General features: G+C 37.3%; 1 protein-coding gene across 1 annotated transcript in view; it reads right to left on the bottom strand.

The window, feature by feature from the left end:
- Window positions 1-24,924, bottom strand: part of LOC126979724 (acetylcholine receptor subunit alpha-like) — a 123,838-nt gene that overhangs the window by 30,510 nt on the left and 68,404 nt on the right. Inside the window, exons 5-6 of the mRNA XM_050829221.1 lie at window positions 15,546-15,714; window positions 10,281-10,417 (exon numbers count right to left, since the gene is read on the bottom strand). Coding sequence (XP_050685178.1) covers window positions 10,281-10,417; window positions 15,546-15,714 — 306 coding nt within the window. The remainder of the gene's footprint in view (window positions 1-10,280; window positions 10,418-15,545; window positions 15,715-24,924) is intronic.

The following is a 24,924-nucleotide window of genomic DNA, read 5'->3' as shown; positions in this document are numbered from 1 at the left end:
ATATGTTTCTATTAACGGTTAATATTCCTTATATCAATACAAAGTTACAAGTTCCCCACTAAGTAACAAATTGAGTTTCAAAATATAATATCTGATATTTTCTCCACGCGGATATAAAATATTTGAGCAGTAATTGGTGGCAAATTCGTATTTTATCGTTCACATACAGAACATTGAAATAAAACTACGTTCAACGAATTCGGTAGAGTTTTATTTGTTTTTTTATTTCAGACATATTGATTATTTTGCAACAAAATGGATGCAAAAGTGAGCAGTATTTTTGGATACACAACGTTATTTGATTACAAGCTTTAATTTGATTTGTGATATTGTACATTTCTAATAGTGATTGTGATTAGGAAACAGGAATATTTTGTCTTATATAAGAAGTGCTAATGGACACATTCATAGTTCCACTCTACATAGATTATTAAGTTTAAATTAAATTGCTTATAACTTAGGCTAAAAATAATGAAATCTAAGTTTAATTATAAAATTTTAACAAAAAAATTAAATTTATTTCAGGGAACTTAACACTTAATAACCAGTCTGTAGAATTATTTTATATAAAAATAAAATATTATATTAAAGTGTTTGTTTCTCTCATTACGCGTTGCCTTAGATTAGTATTTAGTTACTTATTAGATCCAAATTCATTTGGAGCGTTAAGTATTTATAAATATACACTAAAACCAATAAATAATAATACAAACTTTCGCCTTTATAATATGAGATATTATTATTTTTTTGATTCAAAACGTAAAAAACCTCCGACTTAACAGATCTTGATCAGAAAATAGGGACAGACTGACAAACATAAAACTTATGGTACCTAACCCTCTTTTTCGTCTGTGTTTAAGAAAAAAACAGTAACTGTTACTCCAATGATGTCACTGTCCAAATAATTACATATAATCATATCGTCTGTCGAGACCCATAGTTACCGACATAGCCCAGGTGGTTCCGATACTGAAGTGGTTGTGGGCAGGGCACACAGCTCGACGGACAGATGGCCGTTGGGGCAGTAAGAGCGGGTGCTTCCCCAAGCTGTCCGCATGTCTCGCTTCGCACTTATTGCCTTGCCTAAGTCGTCGCTTACCGTGCTATCGAGTTAATAGTAAACTTGCAATCCCGTGTTATTTTAATAATAAGAGATCGGAGTCCATTAGCTTTCATTCCAAAAAAAACGAGTTTTTATTCATCGCCAAACACGAGAAATGGCGAAAAATTTTTAAGACACGTGCGTTGAAGAAAGGCAGAGCAAAAATTTGAGATTGAATTATTAGGTTAAAAAATATTAATAAAATAATTTCATCAACATTAAAATGTCAATGTTAGTGTTAAAACCTAGTGTTTGAGCGTGAGCACTATCGCATTTCTGAATACAGAATTCAACTCGCGCAATAGCTGTACGTGAAAATCTCACTAATTATTACATTTTAACCTCTGATACAATGGTCACTGTTATTAATCCGGTTGCGGTTTCGAATCCCGGTAGGTGCAAGCATTTATATGATGAATATTGATGTTTGTTTCCGAGTCATGGATGTTTATATGTATTTGTGTATGTTTATATGTATATAATCGTTGTCTTGCAACCCATAACACTGGCTATAGGCTTAATTTGGGGCAAGATAATTTGTGTAAAAGTGTGTCAATATTATATTATTATTATTAATAGAACCAAGTGATATTCAGATTTTAGTTAAAATTATGAACAATTTCAGATTGAATTCGTTTTTTTAACTTCTGTAACAAACTTTTTTTTTGAATTGGCTTACCCTCGGTTCACTCGTTATTCAGTATTTTACTTGTTCATTAAAAGTCCTGATCTATTTGATGATTAAAACTTTATCTATCAATTTGTTATGATTTTAAAGTGATAACCCTCACTTCTAGGATTAATACACAAATAAAATTTGAAAAACAAAATTTTATGAACGATGCGGGATTCGAACCCACGACCTTCCGTGCCGGTGCTCTAAACCACTGAGCTAACCGTTCGAGTAACGCCTCGCTATAAAATCTTGTTTGCTTTGTTCAACTCTCAGGTTGTGGCTTCATCTACAGGATCTACTTTACAGTTGATAACCTGCTCAACCCCAATATTATTATATTATATATTATATATTATATATTGTATATTATATATTATATATTATATATTATATATTATATATTATATATTATATATTATATATTATATATTATATATTATATATTATATATTATATATTATATATTATATATTATATATTATATATTATATATTATATATTATATATTATATACTCGTATTATGTATTATATATTGTATATTATATATTATTATAGATCCTGTAGATGAAGCCACAACCTGAGAGTTGAACAAAGCAAACAGAATTTTATAACGAGGCGGTAATCGAACGGTTATCTCAGTGGTTTAGAGCACCAGCACGGAACGCCGGACGTCGTGGGTTCGAATCCCGCATCGTTCATACAATTTTGTTTTTCAAATTTTATTTGTTTATCTAACAATTCCCACGTTTAAATATGTTGTAATCCCTAGGTATTATTATTTTTTAAATTTAAGCACCTGATAACAAGGAACTAACTACCTCTTTTTAAATATATGTGATAAAAATACTTTATCATTTGAAAGAGTTTTAAGATTATCCTAAGTCAGAAACATATTATTAAGACTAGGAAGCATCATTAGCAAAAAAATTGATGCATCATTTGATGGTTCTAGATGACGTCATAACTTTAATTGTTAACCGTAACCGTCCAATAGCGACCTATTAAAAGTTTCAAGTAAATTAAAGAAATTGACTTGATATTTTACTTTCTTACTTTAACTATGCCAAGGAATACGATGCTGCAACACATTCCGCAGTCTATGTTAAAGTCAGTGTTACTGTTAACGTTAAATTTGACTTAAAACTTAACTATAACAGCTAAAATAATGCAATCCAGACTAAGAATTTTAAAATGTTTATATACAAGTTAAAAGTTAATAAAACCCATGAAAATAGATAACATCTAAATAACGTTTTAAGCTTGCAAATTTACCTCCTAAGTCGTAAACTGTAGCAGCTAATCGTATTACCTTCACCCGCAATCCACGTCTACGTTTAATCAAGATTTACGAACTACATTTCGGTATAGTAAAGCCAATTAGCTCGAACACACTGCCAGTACTACCTCGTTCATTATGGTTTATGTTTTCTGTTACAAGGTCACACGTTTTGATGGTTTATTTCAGAGCAATAATGAAGTTCTGATCAACGAGCAAGGTTGCTTTCAAAAAAAAATATGGGATGAATCATACATTAAAAAAACTCTAACATTCAGTGTTACCATAGTACAACTTATAATAACACTATTATATCGCTTAGACCACTTAGGTCGTAATGAACTAGTAGCATGCGACGTAGAGTCAACGTAATATAATCTCTACGTCCCATGCTACGAACTGACTACGATGACCTACGTCGCATGATACTATTACTTTTTACCAATGGGAGGCTCCTTTGCACCGGATGCCGGCTAGATTATGGGTACCACAACGGAGCCTATTTCTGCCGTGAAGCAGTAATGTGTAAGCATTACTGTGTTTCGGTCTGAAGGGCGCCGTAGCTAGTGAAATTACTGGGAAAATGAGACTTAACATCTTAGTCTCAAGGTGACGAGCGCAATTGTGGTGCTGCTCAGAATTTTTGAGTTTTTCAAGAATCCTGAGCGGCACTGCATTGTAATGGGCAGGGCGTATCAATTACCATCAGCTGAACGTCCTGCTCGTCTCGTCCCTTATTATCATAAAAAAAAAAAACTATCTAAGTGATACGATAAGGTAAGAAGTCAAATAGTTAAATTTTTTCTTACGTACGGGTTACCTGGTGTTAAGTGACCACCGCCGCCCACAATCTCTTGCAACACCAGAGGAATCACAGGAGCGTTGCCGGCCTTCAAGGAAGGTGTACGCGCTTTTTTTGAAGGTACCCATGTCGTATCGTCCCGGAAACACCGCACAAGGAAGATCATTCCATAGCTTTGTAGTACGTGGAAGAAAGCTCCTAGAAAACCGCACTGTGGAGGACCGCCACACATCCAGATGGTGGGGATGATATCCTAACTCGTGGCGTGTCGTGCGAAGGAGGAATTTGGCGGCAAGAATCAGGTAAAACAGCTCTTCGGAACACTCCCCGTGATAAATGCGGTAGAAGACGCACAATGAAGCGACATCTCTACGCTTGTCTCCTCCTCCGGTCCTCGACAAAAACCTATGCGAAACATAGCGGGACTAGGCCGCTACTTTACGCCGCTATATTGTGCGAGTGTGGTAAGTAACCCGGACAAGTCTGGCCCGATTGTGCTGACGTCATAAGACGGCAGCGTGAATCTCCCACTTTTAAAAAGCCCGTAGTCGCCTCTTACGACATCCTTGCGCCTGGGACTCCCCAGGGAGTAATCAGACAGGGGGTGGCCTCCGGTCCTCGACAATAACCTATGCGAAGCATAATGGCACTAGGCCGCTACTTCACGCCGGTATTCTGTGCGAGTGTGGTAAGTAACCCGGACGAGTCTGGCCCGATTGTGCTGACGTCATAAGACGGCAGCGTGACTCTCCCACTTTTAAAAAGCCCGTAGTCGCCTCTTTCGACATCCTAGGGCCTGGGACTCCCCAGAGAGTAGTCAGACAGGGGGTGGCCTCTGGTCCTCGACACTAACCTATGCGAAGCATAGCGGCACTAGGCCGCTACTTCACGCCGGTATTCTGTGCGAGTGTGGTAAGTAACCCGGACGAGTCTGGCTCGATTGTGCTGACGTCATAAGGAGTTCGATTCAGGCAGGCAACGCGAGCACACGTGCCGCGTTATCTGTCCTCCTTCGAATATTTTTATTACCTGCGTTACTATCTGCTCAGGCCACCTGGGCTAGCTATTGTTATGGCGCGCTATTGTTCGGGACTCTTTGAGTCTCGCACCTGTTACGTTCCTTCGCGGAACGTAGCTTAGTTATTATCAGTATTAATTACCCGATTTTACGATCGTGTTAGTTAGCACCTGTGCTGTGTTTCGCGCTTGTGCACGCTAATCGTGTGTGTTTGTGAGTTGCAGTTCGTGGCGTGTGTGTCTTCTCCGCGGGGGCCTGCACAGCGCGCATCGGGGTTCCGGCCCAGCCAGTCTACATCCAGCAAAGCTAAGTCTTAGGCTTAATTATTATTATTAATTTCTTTTAATTTTTGCATATTTTATTATTATTAATATTATTTATTAATGTGCAAGTGTACAACTTAACTATAGTTGTCCACTTAATTATTATTTTCCCCCTCTGCCTGACTCGGGCAGCGGGGGTTGTTGCCCGCTCAACCTAGGTAATAAACATGGCTTCACCAATGGTTGCCGACGAGGGCCTTCTAAGCGCCCTACTAGATAGGTTATTAATGAAAGTAACATTCAACGAGACAGTGGATGCCGCTATCAAAGCGAAATCCAAAAACTATAACTCGTCGTCTGACGTTTCAGGTTCCGACGGGGAAACGTCTCCGATGTTAGTTCCGTGGCCTCGGTCAAGCCGAGAAAAGTGATCACCCGATCAGCCCGCCCGCCTGTCCTTCAGGCTTACTTTGACGCGCAGGCGACCCTTAAGGTCCCCGCGGTCACTCCTGACGGCACGAAAGCCCCTCAGTCATCCAGTGCTTCACCGGCCCAGCCGGAAACCGCTCTACCGTCGAGAACGGAGAGTGTCGCGTCGGACACGGACGGCTTCACCACCGTGAGCCGTAAAAAGAAGCGCGGTCGCGAATCGCCTTCTGTCGATGGCACGCCCGCCAAGAAATCCCCAGCCACGACTATCTCCACTCCCGCGCCCGCGCCCGCTAAAGCCCGCGTACCGCCTCCGACCAAGCGCCCGCCCCCTATTTTTATAGGAGACCGAGGCCGCTGGTTGGTGAACAAAAATAGGATCCCAAAGACGCTCTCCTTCCAGGCGAGGGCGTACCAATCTCTTATCAAATTAGAGACCAAAGAGGTAGCGGACCACCGCGCCTTGACATCTCTTCTTAGAGAGCTAAGTGTGGGTTTCCACACGTACGCCCTGCCTGAGGAGAAGCGTCTGAGGGTCGTTATTAGGAACGTCCCAAGAGAGATAGACGAGGCCGACATTCTGTCGGACCTCAAAGAGCAGGGTTACCCTGCACACGAGGTGCACCGTATGCGCGGCACCAACAACAAACAACCATTTAACATGGTTCTCGTTGTCCTCGACCTCACGCAAGAGGGAAAGGAAATTTTTAATATAAAATCGGTTTGCTCCCTTCAGGGCCTCCGGGCCGAAGCTCCTCGCAACCGCGGGGGGTCCGGGCAGTGTCACAGATGCCAGTTATACGGGCACTCGGCACGCAACTGTGAACACACCCCGAGGTGTGTGAAGTGCCTCGGTAAACATGGCACGCCGGAGTGCCCTCGACCAGCGCAATGCGCGGAGCCCCCGGCCTGCGTCTTGTGCGGGGAGAAGGGGCACCCCGCGAGCTATCACGGGTGTCCCAAGGCACCCAAACACAAGCGTCACTCAGGGCGCCGCCAGCCGCAAGGCAGAGCAGAGAAGGTGGAGTTCACTCCGACCTTCAAACCTGCGCCGCCTCCTAAGGTAAACGCCTGGGCGAGGTCTTCTCCGGCTGCCAACGCTGCCACAGGGGCCACTCTCGCGGCCCCCGCGCCCCTCCGGCCACTGCTAGCGTCCCGCCCGGCGGCGTCGGTCCCGCGACCGAGGCCACCGGCGGCCGCGTCCGCGGCAACAGGCAACCAAGGTGGCAGCGCCTTTGCCTTCATGTTCAGAGCTGTTCGACATAGATGAAATCACAGCCCTGGCCAGCAGGCTCGAGGCTGTCCGGGACGACCCGCCGATATAGGGCGAAAATATAAAAACATTCGCGATGCCTAATTACGTAAGCGGACGGGTTAAACCACATACGCTCCGTATAGCGTATTTTAACGCCCAAGGCCTTAAGCCTCAACTAGACTTGGTGAAGGCGTTCACTCACGAACATCAATTAGACCTATTCTTAGTGCAAGAGACATTTCTAAAACCACGTATACGCGATCCGCTTATCGCTAATTACAACTTAGTCAGAAATGATCGCACCACCCGTATGGGCGGTACCCTCATTTATTTTAAAATGTCTCTACACTGTATACCTATAGATCCTCCTGTCCTCACTAACATCGAGGCCTCTGCCATCCGAGTCAGTATGGCGAATCACCAGCCGATCACTGTTATTTCAGCTTATCTTCCGCCAAACAAACAAGTATTAGACACAGATATAGAAGCATTACTCGGCGATCACATAGTGGGCGGCGATCTTTACGCCAAACACTCCAGCTGGAACAGTAGAGCCACAAATAGAAACGGACTCTTATTAGAGAGCACCCGACGAACCAACACGTTATCCGGATAATGTCGCGCACCGACCCGACATTCTAGACGTTGCGTTATTTAAGAACGTAACGCTCAATGTAAATTCAATCGAGGTTTTTCACGAATAAGAGTCAGAGCACCGGCCCGTCGTCCTAAATCTAGGCCCACCGGTTAACTTTCAACTACCGACGAAAACAGTGATCGACTGGCAACGGCTGGAAAAGGATCTCGAGTCTATCAAGTCCGAAGACCTTGACCTTATACCGGACGTCATCGACTCGGTCGACACGGCTCGTGACGTATTGTTCTTACTTCTAATGAGACTTTGAACATTAATGCCACGAAATAAAGTGTCAATTTAAATGAATGTTTAAATTTAATCTATATAAGTTAATGTTATACATATATACAACGCAGCAGAGACATTTTTTAATAATAGATTGGGAGTTTAGTAGTTTATTGTTCGTCAATGCTTATGTAGCTATAATCTCATATTATATAGGTATAACGCAGAAACACTGTCAAGAGTTCAATTGTTTCAAACATTGCGATTACTGTGTGTATTTCTAATGCAAAGTTCAAATATATTCCAACACTTACCGGCATCAGGTCGCGACTCCAAACCTCAATTTACATATAAATTAAGTCTCCCCTTCCCGGACAAGATATTTTATTGCGTAACTTTTCCTCAACAACGACATTAATTAATTAAACCGTAATCTGCTCCAAAGATTAAAACTGATAAATTTCAATCATTTGTAGGGCAAAGGATTAAAAAACTTTTTTCCATATATAACTTTTTGTTTTTCTTTTTTATATTGAATCAGGTTTAACTAGGTCACTATAAATATTTTAAAAGAAACCAAAACAAATATCTGTGGACTACTACCTGAAGAATCAGTGTTTAGATAAATGTTTAACTATAAGGGATCTAGGTGTAATACATGATTATAAGCTATCATTTAATGAGCACATAGATAACATTGTGTCAAAGGCTTCGAAGTGATTAGGGTTTGTCTCAAGAAGCTCTGCTGAGTTTAAGCATGCCAAAACTTATTAGTTGCTTTACTGTTCTTTTGTCTGCAGTATATTGGAATATGCATCACAAGTCTGGAATCCGCGATATAATATCAATATTGATTGAATTGAAAAAAATCCAGATGAAATTCATAAAATACTTATGTTTCCGTTTGCGCATTCCCTATAGTTCTGAAGAGTACCGCAACTTATGCAAGCGCATGCACATACTTCCACTCTGTGCTAGAAGGGATATCGCGGACATTACATATTTATTGCAAATAGCTTCCAATAGGGTGGACTATCCTGAACTATTAGAAAAACTAAATGTACCCAAACCTATTAGGTTTAATCCTTTAATAAATATACCGCAAGTGAGAACAAACTATAGGCAAAATGCATTTTTAGTAAGAGCAGGCAACAAGTTCAATGAAACCTAAGACACAAGAGTGACAACGGTGAGACGGCAACTGAACAGGGATTTTTTAATAAGGTAGTATTGGATAATGTTATACAAGTTAGTTGATAATTTATATATATTTATATAATAAATAAATAAATGTAAGAAAATAGGAGAGCTCGTAAGAAGAACATATAAGAAGTTCAACGACCACTTTTTTCAATCAATAGAGTATTTTACAATGGCTGATAACTAAATATATATTTGATAATTAAATTGGCAATATCTGCTGTTTCAATTAAATACAGTATGGATTTATAAGAAAGCTTATACGCATTATTTACAAAATAATACGACGTAGGTAACTGTGCGACCTTGTCCAGAAGGGGCGAATTTGCCGCGATTTATTTCGCACGAATTCACTCGTGTGTTAGAGAGACACTAAGCGCCAATACATTAATTCCACACGCATCGCGCGTTTTTTGTTGCGATCAGTTAACGCGCGAATTCCAGACCGAGAAAAATGGAGCGCCAAAATTTTCCTCAACCACGAAATGATTATTGCGGAACTATACGAAATGGAAATAATTAATTCTCGCGCATTGTCACGCTCCTACTGAACGCATCGGTCGCGTGAGATACGCTACAGAGAATCGCAGCGAATTCGGCTTTCTGGAAAAGCCGTAACCTGCAAAAAACGCCTACAACTCTGGTGTCACATAATAATATTGGTGAAAGTGATCAACATCAGATGACACGTATGCTTATTTGTGTAGCAAAGCATTAAATTTAGTAGAAAACATTTTCGTATTGATAAAAAACCTCTGGAATAGCATCGGTTACTCATAATCCAGCTCTATTGCACACAGTGAAAAAAGCTTAGGTAATTTATACGTCTAGATAGACTGTGACAGCTATGAGCACGTCGAAAAAAATGTCAGATAACTATTAACCTCTATTTGCAGATAACGCACATAAACTAAAGCAGTGTGACTCATAATAAACTGTAAGTGCAATATAAATAAGAAAATCTGTTTCAGTTTCGAGAAAACTGCTTTTTTTGACATGTCGAGAGTGGAGCACTACGTAGGGTTGTCAACCGTACTCTAAAATAGAGTATTGTACTTTATATCATGTAGGCGTACTCTATATTCTATAACACCAATAAAGTATGCTAAAATACTGTTTATAACAATGTTTACTATACTGGTGTAAGTCATTATATAAACCCATTATCATAACTAAAAAAGTCGACTATATACTGTTAATATGGTGACAAAAAGTTTTTTTTTAATAAATGATACATAGCACTACCTCAAACTCTTCGCTTATGGGGCGTGAAATTATGTAAGGTAAATACTAAATATTATATGTAAAAAATAATTTTCCATTTACGTTATTAGCAAAACGAAGTTAACTTGTTTACGTCGATCAATATTGGTCTTAAGTTGAAGTTGCGGCATACCTTATAGATACAAGAATCATCGCAAAGATGAGGTACTTCCCGAGGAGTGGCACCACCAGCGATGTTGGTGGTATGATCTCCACCACCAACAGGAAGAACACGTGGAGACTAATGAGGATTGATATTGATAGTGTCACCTGGTAACAATACAAGCAAGATTCAGTTGTTTTAAAATTGTATAATATATTGGAATAATATTTTTTTGGAAGTGGACAATCTGGTTCCTGATCATCTGGTTTTAAGTGAAAAGCCAGCACACATTCTCCTGCAACACTTGATGAATCACTGGTACCAGGATGTTCTAAATACGTTTTGGCTAAGATAATGTTTACGTCTAAATAGAGCCTCTTGCTGCTGGATAGCTGATGAAAACAGGCCGGGTTTATTACTTTAGTGTGCGTGACAAGCTACGTCTTACACTCGCGATTTATATGCACCTCCACATCAGTTGCGCAAAAATTTGGCTCACTATTCAAGAATCAATTTCTTTGTCTCGGTCTTGTATCGGTAAGCAGATGGTACACACGTTGGTAGAGTCTGCCTCCAATGTCGAGCTGATCCTAAAGTACTTTGATATGTTTCTCACTTTGTGTTGGAGTATTTTCTTTGTTTAAAGCCAGCGTTACACATTTAAATAAAATACTTTTAAAGGCCTAAAATGCGTGTAATTTTAACTGTGTTTTTACATTTGATTTTCGCGTAAAAGTTACTTTTTTTATTATAGTTAACCCGACGTTTCAAGACCTTTCCTAACGAAAATAATAATTAAAATTGAACTTTTTAATGTAATCAATATGAATGAATTTAAAAACAAAGTTACAATAACACGCGTTTATATCCTTTAAAAGGTTTTTTATTTAATTGTGTTACACTGGCGTTAGTCAAAGAAAATACTAAACCTAATTTCAGCAATAAAATTGACTTAAATCTTATTTTAATTGCACGCGGAAACGCTTGTGTCATGGTGACCTTTTTAACGTGACGCCAGAAATATAAAATGGTTTTGCGTTATTAAACAAGTTAAATTTGAAGCGAACGCTTGATGCTTATTCAACAGCTAACGCAAAAAAAGAATGATAGAACAGAAGTTTCACTCAGTTATATCTTTTGAAGAAAAAGCTACTTTAGAAGTCCGTTAATAAGATTCAATTTTATTCAAACTTCAGTTCACAGCTACAGTGCATACATTGCAAATTTACGATGTTCGCTGTTTACAGTAGCGTAACACAGCGGTATTCTTGAAATTTATTCCTACGTGTTGGAGGAGCGCAAGGTACATGGGGTGGGGGATAATGTAACAAGGAGTTCTTATCCGTATATAAGAACTCAATTCGTCGGTATGTTTTTCTTAGAAATATTAGTACTACCAATAGGCACTCTATATATCGATACCTCAGATTCAAGTCTACAATTCAGGAAGAAAAACGAACATCTCTAACGAAGATACAGTAAGATAGAAAAGTAACGCGAATCAATTCTTACTGTAACCGATTTTCTCTGACAAGTCATAAACAGTCAGCCACGATTAGCACTAGCTCCTTAGTATTTTGAATAGTTAACCACTAGCTAACGAACACATCCAAATCAAAATTTTTCACGCATTATTTGGCTCCTAGAGGCCTATTGCATAAGTTTACTATAATAATACTAGAAAACATAGATTAAGAATTGATTTTCGCTGCGCTCCACCTAGATACCGCAGGCGTAGTCGCAAAGTGCGGCAAGTAATACTACTCCCAAGTGGGCGTACTCGAACAATGTGTGACGTTGACGTGCCACATGTTCTGTTCAACTTTGCTAATAATTGAAACTAAAATGCCGTGTTGCGTAGTTAGACCAGTGCCGAAGCCTTTGAAAATGATAAAAAGTGAAACAAAATAATAGTAGGATGAAACCCATTGGAAAAGGACGAGAATATAACAAAAATTAAGGGAAAAATAAATTACGGGCGATCTGAGGTCGGGAAGTGGAAAAGGGGGGGTGTTTTAGGGTAAAAATCGGTTTATCTCGATTTCCGGCAAAACTACAAGTCCTATGGCAAAAAGTTAGTTGGCAAAGTTGTAGGTAATAAAGAGATCCACAACTTTTGTAATTACACTTTTTTCACATAACCTCAAAATTTAGGTGAAAAATTCAAAAAACCAAGTTTTTGGTTTTTTATTTATCTTTTTAAAAAAAAATTACGAAATTTGGTGAAAGCTTACCTTATTATGTCCCAAATACATTGTAATTTATTTGATTTAAAATATTTATATTTTCGCCTTATTTTAACTTAATATCAAAAAAGCATCCTAATTTTCAATCGAAAATTCTGACGTCAAAATATCAGCTTTTTTCAAAAAGTTTGGGGGCTTTTTGTTCGTTGAAACTTTCTGATGGTGTAATCAAAAAAAATATAAATTACAATTGTAAATGTTCGGTTAAATGTTTTGTTATATTCTCGTCCTTTACCAATGGGTTTCATCCTACTGTATTTTTTTTTGGTTTCAAAAATTATCGAACCTGGTCTAAGTAAGTCTTTGTATAAATAATAATACTAATAGTAATTATTTTGTATTTTATTAATTTCAATGTAAAATAGCACAAAGCGTATGTTACAAAATTTGAAAGATGCCATTGAGTGTCAAGATGCCACGCACACAAGCATCTAATAGTTGCCTTAATAAAAAAGCTATTGTCCTTAGGTAGTGCGGAACCTAGTTGGAGCGCAGCGGAGATCAATCCTTAATCTAAGCTTGAAAATAATACAAGTTACAAGCTAATGATTTACAAGTGGTACTAATTAGCTAATAATACAAGAATATTACTGTTGCTTTAACTGATAATATTTTTTCTAAACTACTAGTTAAATGATCTCAATTTACTAGTACTAATGTATGCAAGCCAGTGGACAGTAGAACACGGTTGTTGACTTGACTGGGAGAATGTGCACCCCTATTGCATCTTTGTAATGTGAATTTGCTTGAAGAATACTCTCGGCTTTAAACGAAGTCATTCAGAAATTTTATACAAGTGAGCACTATATCAAAGGAGAAATTTATATGGACAATTTTACAGAAATAAACATTTGTAGGAGCAATAATTCATTTTCTTTCTATAAACTGTACATTTACGACCTACAACCAGAAATGAGAAGTTCCATAAAAGAATCAAAATCACCGACATAGCCCAAATGATTGCTGAAACTGATTTTCTCTTAACTTTGCTGAAGTGGTAGTGGGCAGGGCACATATCGCGATGGACAGATGGCCGTTGAGGCCGCAAAGTCCTCGAATGGCGACCACGTACCGGAAAACGCAGTGTTGGTAGGCCCCCCACAAGATGGACCGATGATCTGGTCAAGGTCGATCGTCGTGGAGATCTTTGGAGGAGGCCTTTGTCCAGCAGTGGACATCTTCCGGCTGATGAATTATTACAAGTTTCTTCTAATAATTTGTATTCAGTTTCATATTGCAACAGAAACTATTAAAATTAACTTATTTTATTAGTTTTTAGTACTGATATTTAGCCAATTAAAGTTTATCCTGCTGCTTTATTATTCAACATAAAAGTACAAGTTACAACCAAAACCACTAACGGCCGTTCCCAATATTTAGTCTATCTTTTACTTGAGATAAAAATCGTAACTATTGTTGACTTTTCTGTCCCAATAAATCCGTGCACGCTGTATGTCAATGCGACGACGGATAGCTTACCAGCGATAGAAGTTTGTATGGAAATTGTAATTCACGCGTTCCAATATAAGGCGATAAGAAAGACTTATCGGGACAGCTTCAGATTATTGACAGGTAAACTGACAGTAGAAGGTAGTAATTTATCTCTATCTGTAGATAGTATAATGGGATCGGCCGGATAATATATATATATAACGGATAATAGTATTATTAGTAATACTTTGTTATGCAATAGGCCCCTGGGTCGTCTATGTATACGTTAGTAAAGTATTATTTCGTAAAACGTCTTGAATGTCTATGTAAGGGTGAGAAATACGTTATGCATGAAGGTACACAGAGACCATTAATCACCAACACCCCGTTCCCGAGAAATTTTAATGTAAAGTACATTAAAATTTCCCGGGAAAACACATTGAAAATTTAAAAAGGTCCATTTACAAAAAAAGGATTAGTGATTAAACTCAAAATTATTAGCAGCATCGCAATTGCGCTCGTTATTTTGAGACATATTACTTTAAACTTAGATAATATACTATATATATACGTCTAGATAGACTTTGAAAGCTGTGAACACGTCGAAAATAATAGCAGTGAACTGTTAGCCCCTATTTTTACCAAGACTAAAACAAAGTGGTTCAAGTTTCGCGAGTGGCGACTTAGCTTGTCATTTGACATGCACACTAAAGTAATAAACCTGGCCTCTTGTCATGCGTTACCTAACAGCAAAAATCTCTTTCTAAAGGTATAAATTAGCTAAGGGTATATTTTAATGGATTGAATCTAAATCTGTATATAATGTTACCTGTAGGTATTATTTTTAAGTTCCATAAAAAGTTTGTTTAATTTTTACTTTGTAATATCCATTTTAGGTATTCTTTTGGCATACCATATCTGTCTTATTACCTAACAAACGCAATGCATAATTACTCCAAGTTTAAAATTGCTTCTCCTGTCATGTAATTGTATAGTGACAAAGGTAAGATAAAGACAAAAGGCCTTACAAATAAACTTGGCATACAGTTATACCTGAGAATAAACCAAGAATATGCAAAATGTTTACAAATAGACATTTTGCCTACAATTGGTTCATTCGGACGTATAACATTTCCCGCGTTTATTAGCAAGGCTGCTTGACATTCGATAAACTTCAGAATTATCGTTGTATTGACAGTGTTTTCAGCGATATAGTCATCATTTTGTATATTCCTGATTTATTCTCAGGTATTACTTTAAACCAAGTTTATTTGTAAGGCCGAAAAAATTTTAAATTTGGAATAACCTTACTTCCCGTTTATTAGTACCTATAAGCTAATTAATAACACAGTATAAATTAAATTAAATTTTTATTTGCTGCCAGTATTATTGGTAACACTTGGTAATCATAGATTTAATTAATTAAAATTAGTAATCAAAGTATTGGTAAATATAGTTATAAATATTATTTTATTTTAATAAATTTATTTATTTTAAGTTTCTGTTATATATATAGGTATTCTTTTAAATGATGTTCAGTTTTAAGTTTTTAATATGTTTCTACCATAATTTTTTTATGGTGTTATATAACTATATACATATTGTTTTTAATACTAACCTTTTCCCCACTATCCGAGGGCAGATAGAATGTAAGAACGGTAAGAAAGGATATACCCATGCAGGGTATTATAATATTGACGGTATAAAAGAGAGTTTTCCTCCTCATCGTGATATTGAAGGTGATGTCCAGATAAGGCTCGTCACAGCACGTGTAGAACTTCTCATTCCTGTAAACAAAAGATTATCAAAAGAAATCTATCTTAAAATTTCTTATCACCAAATATTGAATAATAATATATAAAAACTTTCACACTGACCAATTATCTCTCTGAAATGTATTAAAGACATAAAATACAATAATCGATGTGATCATTCGGATTAAAATTCAAATTCAAATATTTTTATTCAAAATAGGATATGATATCACTAATTGAAAGTCAAAAACTACCACCCATTCGATAAATTATGCCTTACACCTGAGAAGAACGGATGCAAGAAACTCAGCGTGCTTCTTTTTGTCATACTCAATATAGTTCAATAAAACTTATTATTTAATAGCCTGAGGGAGTTTGCTCCATTCCCAATCTGTGGTATTTCGTAATACATTTGTTTTGAACATTTTCTGGGATCTTCTTGTAAAATCATATACATCGCCCCGCAAATATATTTTGCGTATATAAATTTCTAATATACAGGATTATTCTTATGAATTATGTAAATCAGTTATCATCACAGTGTAACTTGATGCCTGTCACACATTAATTTTTGCCATGACTTTGCTGTAGGTAAAGACATTAGATGTAAGTTTGGGTTTTTTTTTATTTTTTATGTACTCAACTTTGTGTCCTCCGGGTAAAATAAAATATCATTGACCTGTTGAATCTTTAAAATTTAATAAAAATCTTTTATGACGCTTATACGATTGGTGCATCATCACAATCACCAGCATTTATTTATTTATTAAGTACAACCTATATCTATATCTGTGAAAACTTGTTAATAGCCTTCTATGTAAATATTTTCCAATCTATTACTGTATTTAGCTGCAGTTTTCCAATTACGATAAAATAAATAAAAAACATTACACATATTATCCTTACAAGCTAGCTTTAAACATACAGGGTCTGTGTGTGTGGATATGTGCAACAATTACGGTGTACATAGCTTTGCCAAAACACTTAAGAAATACTAATACTAAATGACTTTAAATTTCACAATAACTAATAACAATAATATAAAGTAAATTCTTAAATGTTCCCAAATATTTAGTTTAAAACTATTAAAAGAGGTATGAAACACGTCCAACTCAATACGACCATTTATTAAATTGTACTCCTCAAGAATGCGCTTGACCGGGGACTGTAACCTTAGATTCGATCTACACGTGTTTAGAAAATTTTATATAACTTAGCTCTCGGATACTTGTAAGGGACCTTAATTGCAATACGACTGAGCAGGTATTCACAATTTACGTTACGATTAATAATTGTGTTACGAAGAATACATAGGTCATAAAACAATCTCCTGTCCTTCAGTTTGACCATGTTAAACTCAGCCAGTCGTTCCTCATGGGGTTGTCGATGCGAGAAACCATGAGAACTTAACGCTAACGGCGATTCCCAATATTCAGTCTATCTCCGGTTGTGGCCTATTTGAGATAAAAAATCGTAACTGTCGTTGACTTTTCTGTCCCAATAAACTTATCGACGGTAACTCACCTTATCCGTATACACTGTCGGACAATGGGACGACGTATAGCTTACCAGGGATAGAAGTTTGTAAGGAAATTGCAACATTGAACTGGCGATAAGAATGACTTATCGGGTATATTGGGACAGCTTCAGATTATTGACAGCTAATTACTGACAGTAGAAGGTAGTTATTTATCTCAATCTGTAGATAGTATATTGGGAACGGCCGTAAGTGACGCGTAAATGATCTCTGAATACTCTCAACTCGTTGTGATTTGTTTGCATAAAAATGCATTCGCTGGAAGGTATACGAAAAGAAAAACGAAAAGGGAATTCTTCTCTGTTATTTGCAATTTTGAAGTTTTATAATGTTATGGTTAATTTAAGAATGTATTATATCTTAATGCATATAATACCAAATAAATTCAAATATTCTTTATCAAAATATAACTTCAAAATCTCCTATTGTATTGTACCATACGTCGATAATATATACCTCACAAAAAATATTTTAAGTTCACATAAAACTGTAACTTGAATAACTGAAATATATTATTCAGCATTATAAAAACGCATATGAACCCATGTACGAGTCCATAACCCACAAGAGCAATAAAAATAAAATATATTTACGTGACCCGAAATATTCGGGGAGTGTGCAATATATCGTAGTATTTGTAGCGTTTTAGCACCCGAGATATGCCAAATGCGACAACTATTTACCACTATGTAGGGAACTATTTACATTATGTATTATTAATGAACGCAATGTAAAGTTACTCCAAGTTTAAAATTACTTCTCCCTGTCATGTAATTCTGTAGTGACAAATGTTAGATAAAGACAAAAGTTTTAAACTTGGAATAACTTTACTTCGCGTTTATTACTAACACAGATTGAGTATTAAAAGGCATATAAGGCATATATTTTTTCAAAATTGATTCCTTCTGAATTCTTTTTGATGTCATTTCTAAAATACGAGATACTACTACCGCTTCATAAACAAATGGCGCTCTAAGAGAGAAGAAGCGGTGCAAAAAACTCTCCCAGCATTCTTTTTTTTGCGCTCTTTTTAATGAAATATTCAATATTGTATATACTGTCATTGCTATTGCTATAAAATAATCATAGTCTTGTAGGTTTTACGACTGAAATATTTTTTAAGAAAATGCCTGAACAGTGGCTGGGACTTTATAATAAAAGTCTGTAGATTTATCCTTAAACAAATTAACTCTAGAATAAGTCTATGATACCAATTAATACAAGAACGATTGAGAAAATTAAAAAAAAATATTAAATTAGATGTGTCCATTTTGTTTTGTAATGGAAACCTTTGTTAAGCCGGCAATAGTAACGAATAGTTTTTTATCCATTCACTCAACAAAAATGAGAAAAAATGATAATTAGCAATTTTAGAAATCAGTAATCAGGCAAATAAATATAAAACATAATATTATTATGTGTGTACCAGAGTACACAGGTAAGAAGTGAAACTACTTTATGAAGTATCATTTTTCTACTACTCACAACTTCACAGAAATTGGGTAGATAAGGCTTAAGAAAAAAAAAATTGTGATCACATGTTGGATTTATCAAATATATTAAACACTCTCACTTTTACTATAAATTCACTTCAGTCACCTGGTGTTAAGTGATCACCGCCGCCCATACTCTCCTGCAACACCAGAGGAATCACAAGAGCGTTGCCGGCCTTTAAGGAAGGTGTGTGAAGGTGTCGTCCCGGAAACACCGCACAAGGAAGCTCATTCCACAGCTTCGTGTTACGAGGAAGAAAGCTCCTTGAAAACCGCACTGTGGAGGACCGCCACACATCCAGATGGTGGGAATGATATCGTAACTTGTGGTGTGTCGTGCGAAGGTGAAATTCGGCGGCAGGAATCAGGTTGAACAGCTCTTCGGAACACTCCCCGTGATAAATGCGGTAGAAGACACACAATGAAGCGACGTCTCTACGTAACGCCAAGTGATCCAGCCGTTCACAGAGTACTGGGTCCCCGACAATTCGAGCTGCTCTGCGTTGCACGCGGTCAAATGGATCGAGCTGATACTGGGGTGCGCCAGACCAGAGGTGACAGCAATACTCCATGTGAGGCCGGACCTGCGCTTTGTAGAGCGCTAGAATGTGGGCCGGCTTGAAGTATTGCCGTGCTCAATTTATGACGCCCAGTTTCTTTGAAGCCAGTTTGGCTTTGCCCTCCAGATGGCCACGGAATTGGCAATTGCTCGAGATTTCGAGACCCAGTATTCCGATACTAGGCGAGGCTTTAAGGGAAGTGTTGTCGAAGAGCGGTGATACGGCAAATGGGGTTTTTTTAGTGGTAAACGCGCAAACTTGAGTCTTCTGGGGGTTAAATTGGACAAGGTTCAACTTACCCCATTCCGCGACCTTCTCGAGAGAGGACTCGATAGAAGACACAAGTTTCTCCCGGCACTGGTCGACGTTTTCCCTGAGTGAGACCTGCATGGCCCGTGTATACGGCATCACCAGTGCTGTCGTCTGCATAGCAATGCATGTTGGCGGTGTCCAACATATCACTGATATGCAGAAGAAACAGCGTGGGAGATAGCACACAGACTTGGGGCACTCCAGCGTTCACGGGCTTGGGATTCGAGCAATAACCGTCGATAACGACTTGTATGCTGCGCCCAGTGAGGAAGCTGGAGGTCCACTTGCATAAGCTCTCGGGAAGCCCAAATGATGGAAGTTTTGCGAGGAGCGCCTTGTGCCATACACGATCAAAGGCCTTCGCTATATCCAGACCAACTGCCAGGCCTTCCCCCTTGCTTTCAATAGCCGCCGCTTATCTATGTGTTAGGTATACCAGAAGATCGCCAATCGACCGACCATGGCGAAAGCCGTACTGCCGGTCGTTGATCAACTGGTGACCCTCAAGGTATACTAAGAGCTGGCGGTTAATTATGCTCTCCATGATTTTGGAGAGTAGGGAGGTAATAGCAATAGGCCTGTAGTTTGCTGGATCCGAACTGTCTCCTTTTTTGGGATCGGATGGACAAGGGCTGACTTCCATGAATCAGGGACTACGCCTTTTGAATAAGAGTGCCGGAATAAACGCGTTAGCACCGGCGTCAACTCAGGGGCACACGTTCTAAGCACGATTGGAGAAATGCCATCCGGCCCGCTCGACTTCCTGACGTCCAACGAAAACAGAGCTCGCTTAACAGTTTTCTGTCGGAACTGTACTTCAGGCATGGAGCTCTGACACCGCGGGATGGTCGGCGACGACGTGCTTCGATTTCGCACGGGCGATTTGCCGCTTAAAAAATCTTGAGGCACGGTTATATTTCCTCTTCAGAACTTTGCAGTTCGGATCCTTTGAGCCAAGCGCCTCCGGTCCTCGACACTAACATATGCGAAACATAGCGGCACTAGGCCGCTACTTCACGCCGGTATTCTGTGCGAGTGTGGTAAGTAACCCGGACGAGTCTGGCCCGATTGTGCTGACGTCATAAGACAGCAGCGTGACTCTCACACTTTCAAAAAGCCCGTAGTCGCCTCTTACGACACCCTTGGACCTGGGACTACCCTATTCTTTTTACGCCCCGGGGCAGCACAGGGCAAAACTTCATAATACTGAACTTTGTTAAAAGAAACAACCGTGCCTAACCGAAAATCGTGACGACATTTTTTTTATCGAATAGGAGGACAAACGAGCGTATGGGTCACCTGGTGTTAAGTGATCACCGCCGCCCACATTCTCTTCCGACACCAGAGGAATCACACGAGTGTACGCGCTTTTTTTGAAGGTGGGTACCTTCAAATAAACGTAACGAGTACACCACTCGAGCCAGTCTCGAATAATGTGTGACGTTGATGTGCCACATGTTTCTGTTAAACTTTGCTAATAATTGAAACTAAAATAAACTAAAACTTAAATTAGAAAGACACTGGTATCCTATATCGGTAATCTTCAGTAAGTAAATACTTTTGCATTTTAATAATTTCAATGTAAAATAACACCAAGCGTATGTGACAAAATTTGAAAGATGCCATTGAGTGTCAAAATGCCACTCACATAAGCATCTAATAGTTGCCGTTACAAAAAAGCTATTGTTCTGTGCGGTATCTATCTGGAGCACAGCGGAGACCAATCCTTAATCTAACTCTAATAAATTAACATAAGAATTATTTAAAGATGAAACTCAACAAATAATCAAATCCAAACATATTTCCTCTCACAACTCGAATAAAACCAACCGACATTCAAAACACAGCAGCTATTAATCTTGAATTTGTCAAAACATAAATTCGGACGCGTTGTCAACTTTTACGTCAGCAAATTGCAATATCCCTGTTTTATAGCTCTATGGATGGATTCATGCTGTGCGAAACTGGTTTTTATCAAAAAGAGATTTAGCTCGTAACATCACAAAATTGACAGTTATTTTTTGATAACTATGTGAACTAAATTTCTGAAAACATTTTTAACGATATACAAAAGTTTTTTATGAAACGAATTAAAAATGTCTCAATTTCTCTGTATTTTTGTTTGTAGCTGTGTTACCCCACTTTTTCGATTTAGTTTTCTTTTGATAATTTTGTAAATCGGGATATGTTTTCGGTAATCGGGGTAATTAAGAAAAGTGAAACAGTAATGTGTAAGCATTACTGTGTTTCGGTCTAAAGGCCGTAGCTAGTGAAATTACTGGGCAAATGAGACTTAACATATTGTCTCAAGGTGACTAGCGCAGTTGTAGTGCCGCTCAGAATTTTTGGGGGTTTCAAGAATCCTGAGCGGCACTGCATTGTAATGGGCAGGGCGTATCAATTACCATCAGCTGAACGTTCTGCTCGTCTTGTCCCTTATTTTCATAAAAAAAAATAATCGGGATATGTTTTGCAAATCGGCATTGGTAATGCAGAGTTTATAGCGTCCAAGCAGACAATTTCCTGGACAGCAACTAGTATATTATTAAATCAGTTTTTAAATTTTTATTTCAATAATAATAATATTTTTATAAGTAGTCTTTATTAACAATATTTAAGCTTGCAAGTATTCTTCCAACTACCATGCGGTTTTATTTATTTGCTAGCTGCCCGGACAGACTTGGTTAAAAAGTCAATAGTAAAAGATAAATATAATGTAATTTCCAATTGATCCCGTTATTTATATCTCATCATAAACGATGATAAACATACAAAAATAAGTTCCGTTGACTGCAATACTTTATAAACATGATGAAACACATTCTAATTCTTACCCGGCCGGTACCACCGCAACCGCTATAAATGCCTGTATTTTAAATCTGTAATTCCTTAAAATATTCATTTAAAATACATGCTGTTATATAGTTGATGAGGATTTATGTTGTTTTGCTTAAAATCTCTTCGTAAATAAGCCATTATTTCTCGTAAATAGTAATGGATAAAAAATGGTTATTGTGGGTTATCAATAAGAGATAGGCATATACGATCGCTGACTTTTTGTCGAACTCTTAAAGGTGTACAATACTTTAGTACATTATTTTATTTTTATTTTATTTTATTTTGGCATCAGTCACAAAATTACAAATGTTATATAATTACTGAAGAGAAGACTTATAGTGCCGAAAATTACAATGTTAAATAAAATACCTAGTGCTGAACATAAACATAAATAGTTAACAATTACACAAAACGTGTACAATACAATAACTTAACTATATTTTATTAATTAACTAACAATAACTATATTTTATTCTCTATTCGTAACAAGTTTACATAAGTTTGACAATTTTTTTTTCTAAATTCTTTATAAGGTAACCCAAAACATCCATATCAGAAAAATCTTTATTATATTTTGATCTATGTCGTAGGTTTCAGCCAGCATTTGCAAAGTAAGCGGAAAACAAATATGTACATTGACATCACATTAAAACCTCTTAATTTATCAGTGTTCCTAATTATTATGCATGTTTTATAACATTTAAACTTTACTCTTAAATCACTATATCTATTAAAAAAATTATATCAAAATCCATTGCATAGTTTTAAAGACAACTAACTAAGCATACATAGGGACAGACAGAGGGAAGCGACTTTGTTTTATATTGTAGAGTAGGGTCCTATTTAACGGCGGAAGTTTAGTCTTCAATAAAAATCCAATATAGAATCTTCAATATGTAACTAAATGAGTTACAGACCGCTACTGAATATAAAATAAAATTATAAATGATGAGAATAAAAAGGCATAAAAAGGCATTTATTTTCTCCAAATTGATTCCTTTAGAATTCTTTTTGATGTCATTTCTAATAACTACTAGATACTTCTACTACTACTACCGCTTCGGAAACAAATGGCGCTCTGAGAGAGAAGAAGCGGCGCAAGAAACTCTCCCAGCATTCTTTTTTCGCTCTCTTTTCAATAAAATATACAATATTGTACAGTCATTTCTATCGCTTTAAAATAATCACAATCTAGTCCCAGGCTGTCCGATCATTTCGATATTCAGCAGTGGAGTAATAGGATTTACGACAGAGCCATGTTTTTATAAAACATTTAAATTTATTTATAGATAATGCCTGCACAGTGGCTGGGACTTTATTAAAGAAGTGTATACATTTACCCTTAAAGCTATTATGTATCTTATGAAGCCTACTAGAATTAGTTACAAGAAATCCCTTATTTCTAGTGTTATAATAATGAAAATCACTATTAAGAGCAAAAAGGTAAAGATTTTTGTGAACGTATATTAAATTTTCATAAATGTACTGACAATGAACCGTCATAATATTTCACTATGTAGTGATTTACAATTAGGTACCTAAAATAACGGAATATATAATAAAACTATCGTCTAATAACAAGTACAGGATACTAAATGTGATCCTGATATAGAATTAAAATTGTACACAGCATTTATTGAATAGAGTATAAAAGAAAATCGATCGAAAATAGGCGTGGAATACGCACAGGGTCATGTTGGCACTTTACAGTTCGTCAAACTCAATAGATGACTGTTAATATTATCACCATTCACAATGTTATGTAAGACGCAAAGATCAGATACCCATCTTCGCTTTTCAAGACTATTCAAGTACTATTTATCAGAGAAAACTTTTTAAAATGCCTAATATATTCAAATGCACTTAATATTTTGCAAACTAGTATGATATAAGCCACTTCGATACAGCTTACGCTATTAAATAGATGTTAAGCAAATATTTCCTATGAATAATGTAATCCAACTTTGAAATCGATACATGTACCATATTTACGCCACCCTTGTGGAATTAAGATGAAGTGTTATATGCGACGTATGAGTCCGGAAGTTTGTTTCCGCCTTAACATTTACCAGATATTGTGTTAATCTCTGTAGTCTAATATATATAAAATAATCGTGTCACGGTGTACGTAATTGTACTTCTCCGAAACCGCTCCGATTTTCGTGTATCTTAGCGTGCATATCGGCTAGGGTGGAGAATCGGACAACATCTATTTTTCATCCCCCTAAATGTTAAGGGTGGTCCACCCAAATATAGACATATTTTTTTTTATGATACCCCATTAAAAAAGCATACAACTTCAAATTTTCACCCGTCTACTATCAACACCTATTTTTGTATAGCGATTTTTATATTATTCTGTTCCGTTCCAGCAATAGCAATATATATGCAACTATTGAAAGTGATTTATATGAGAAGGTTAGGTTAAAGTGGTTTCTATACTAGTTCTGCCTTGTCAGAGGTTAGATAGTCGGTGTCAGCCAATGTAGGTTTGTAACTACAT

The sequence above is a fragment of the Leptidea sinapis genome, chromosome 1, assembly GCF_905404315.1.
Source record: "Leptidea sinapis chromosome 1, ilLepSina1.1, whole genome shotgun sequence".
NCBI classification, from domain to species: Eukaryota; Metazoa; Arthropoda; class Insecta; order Lepidoptera; family Pieridae; genus Leptidea; species Leptidea sinapis.
Note: the sequence above shows the minus strand (reverse complement) of the source record. Positions and strands in the feature narration are given on the sequence as shown.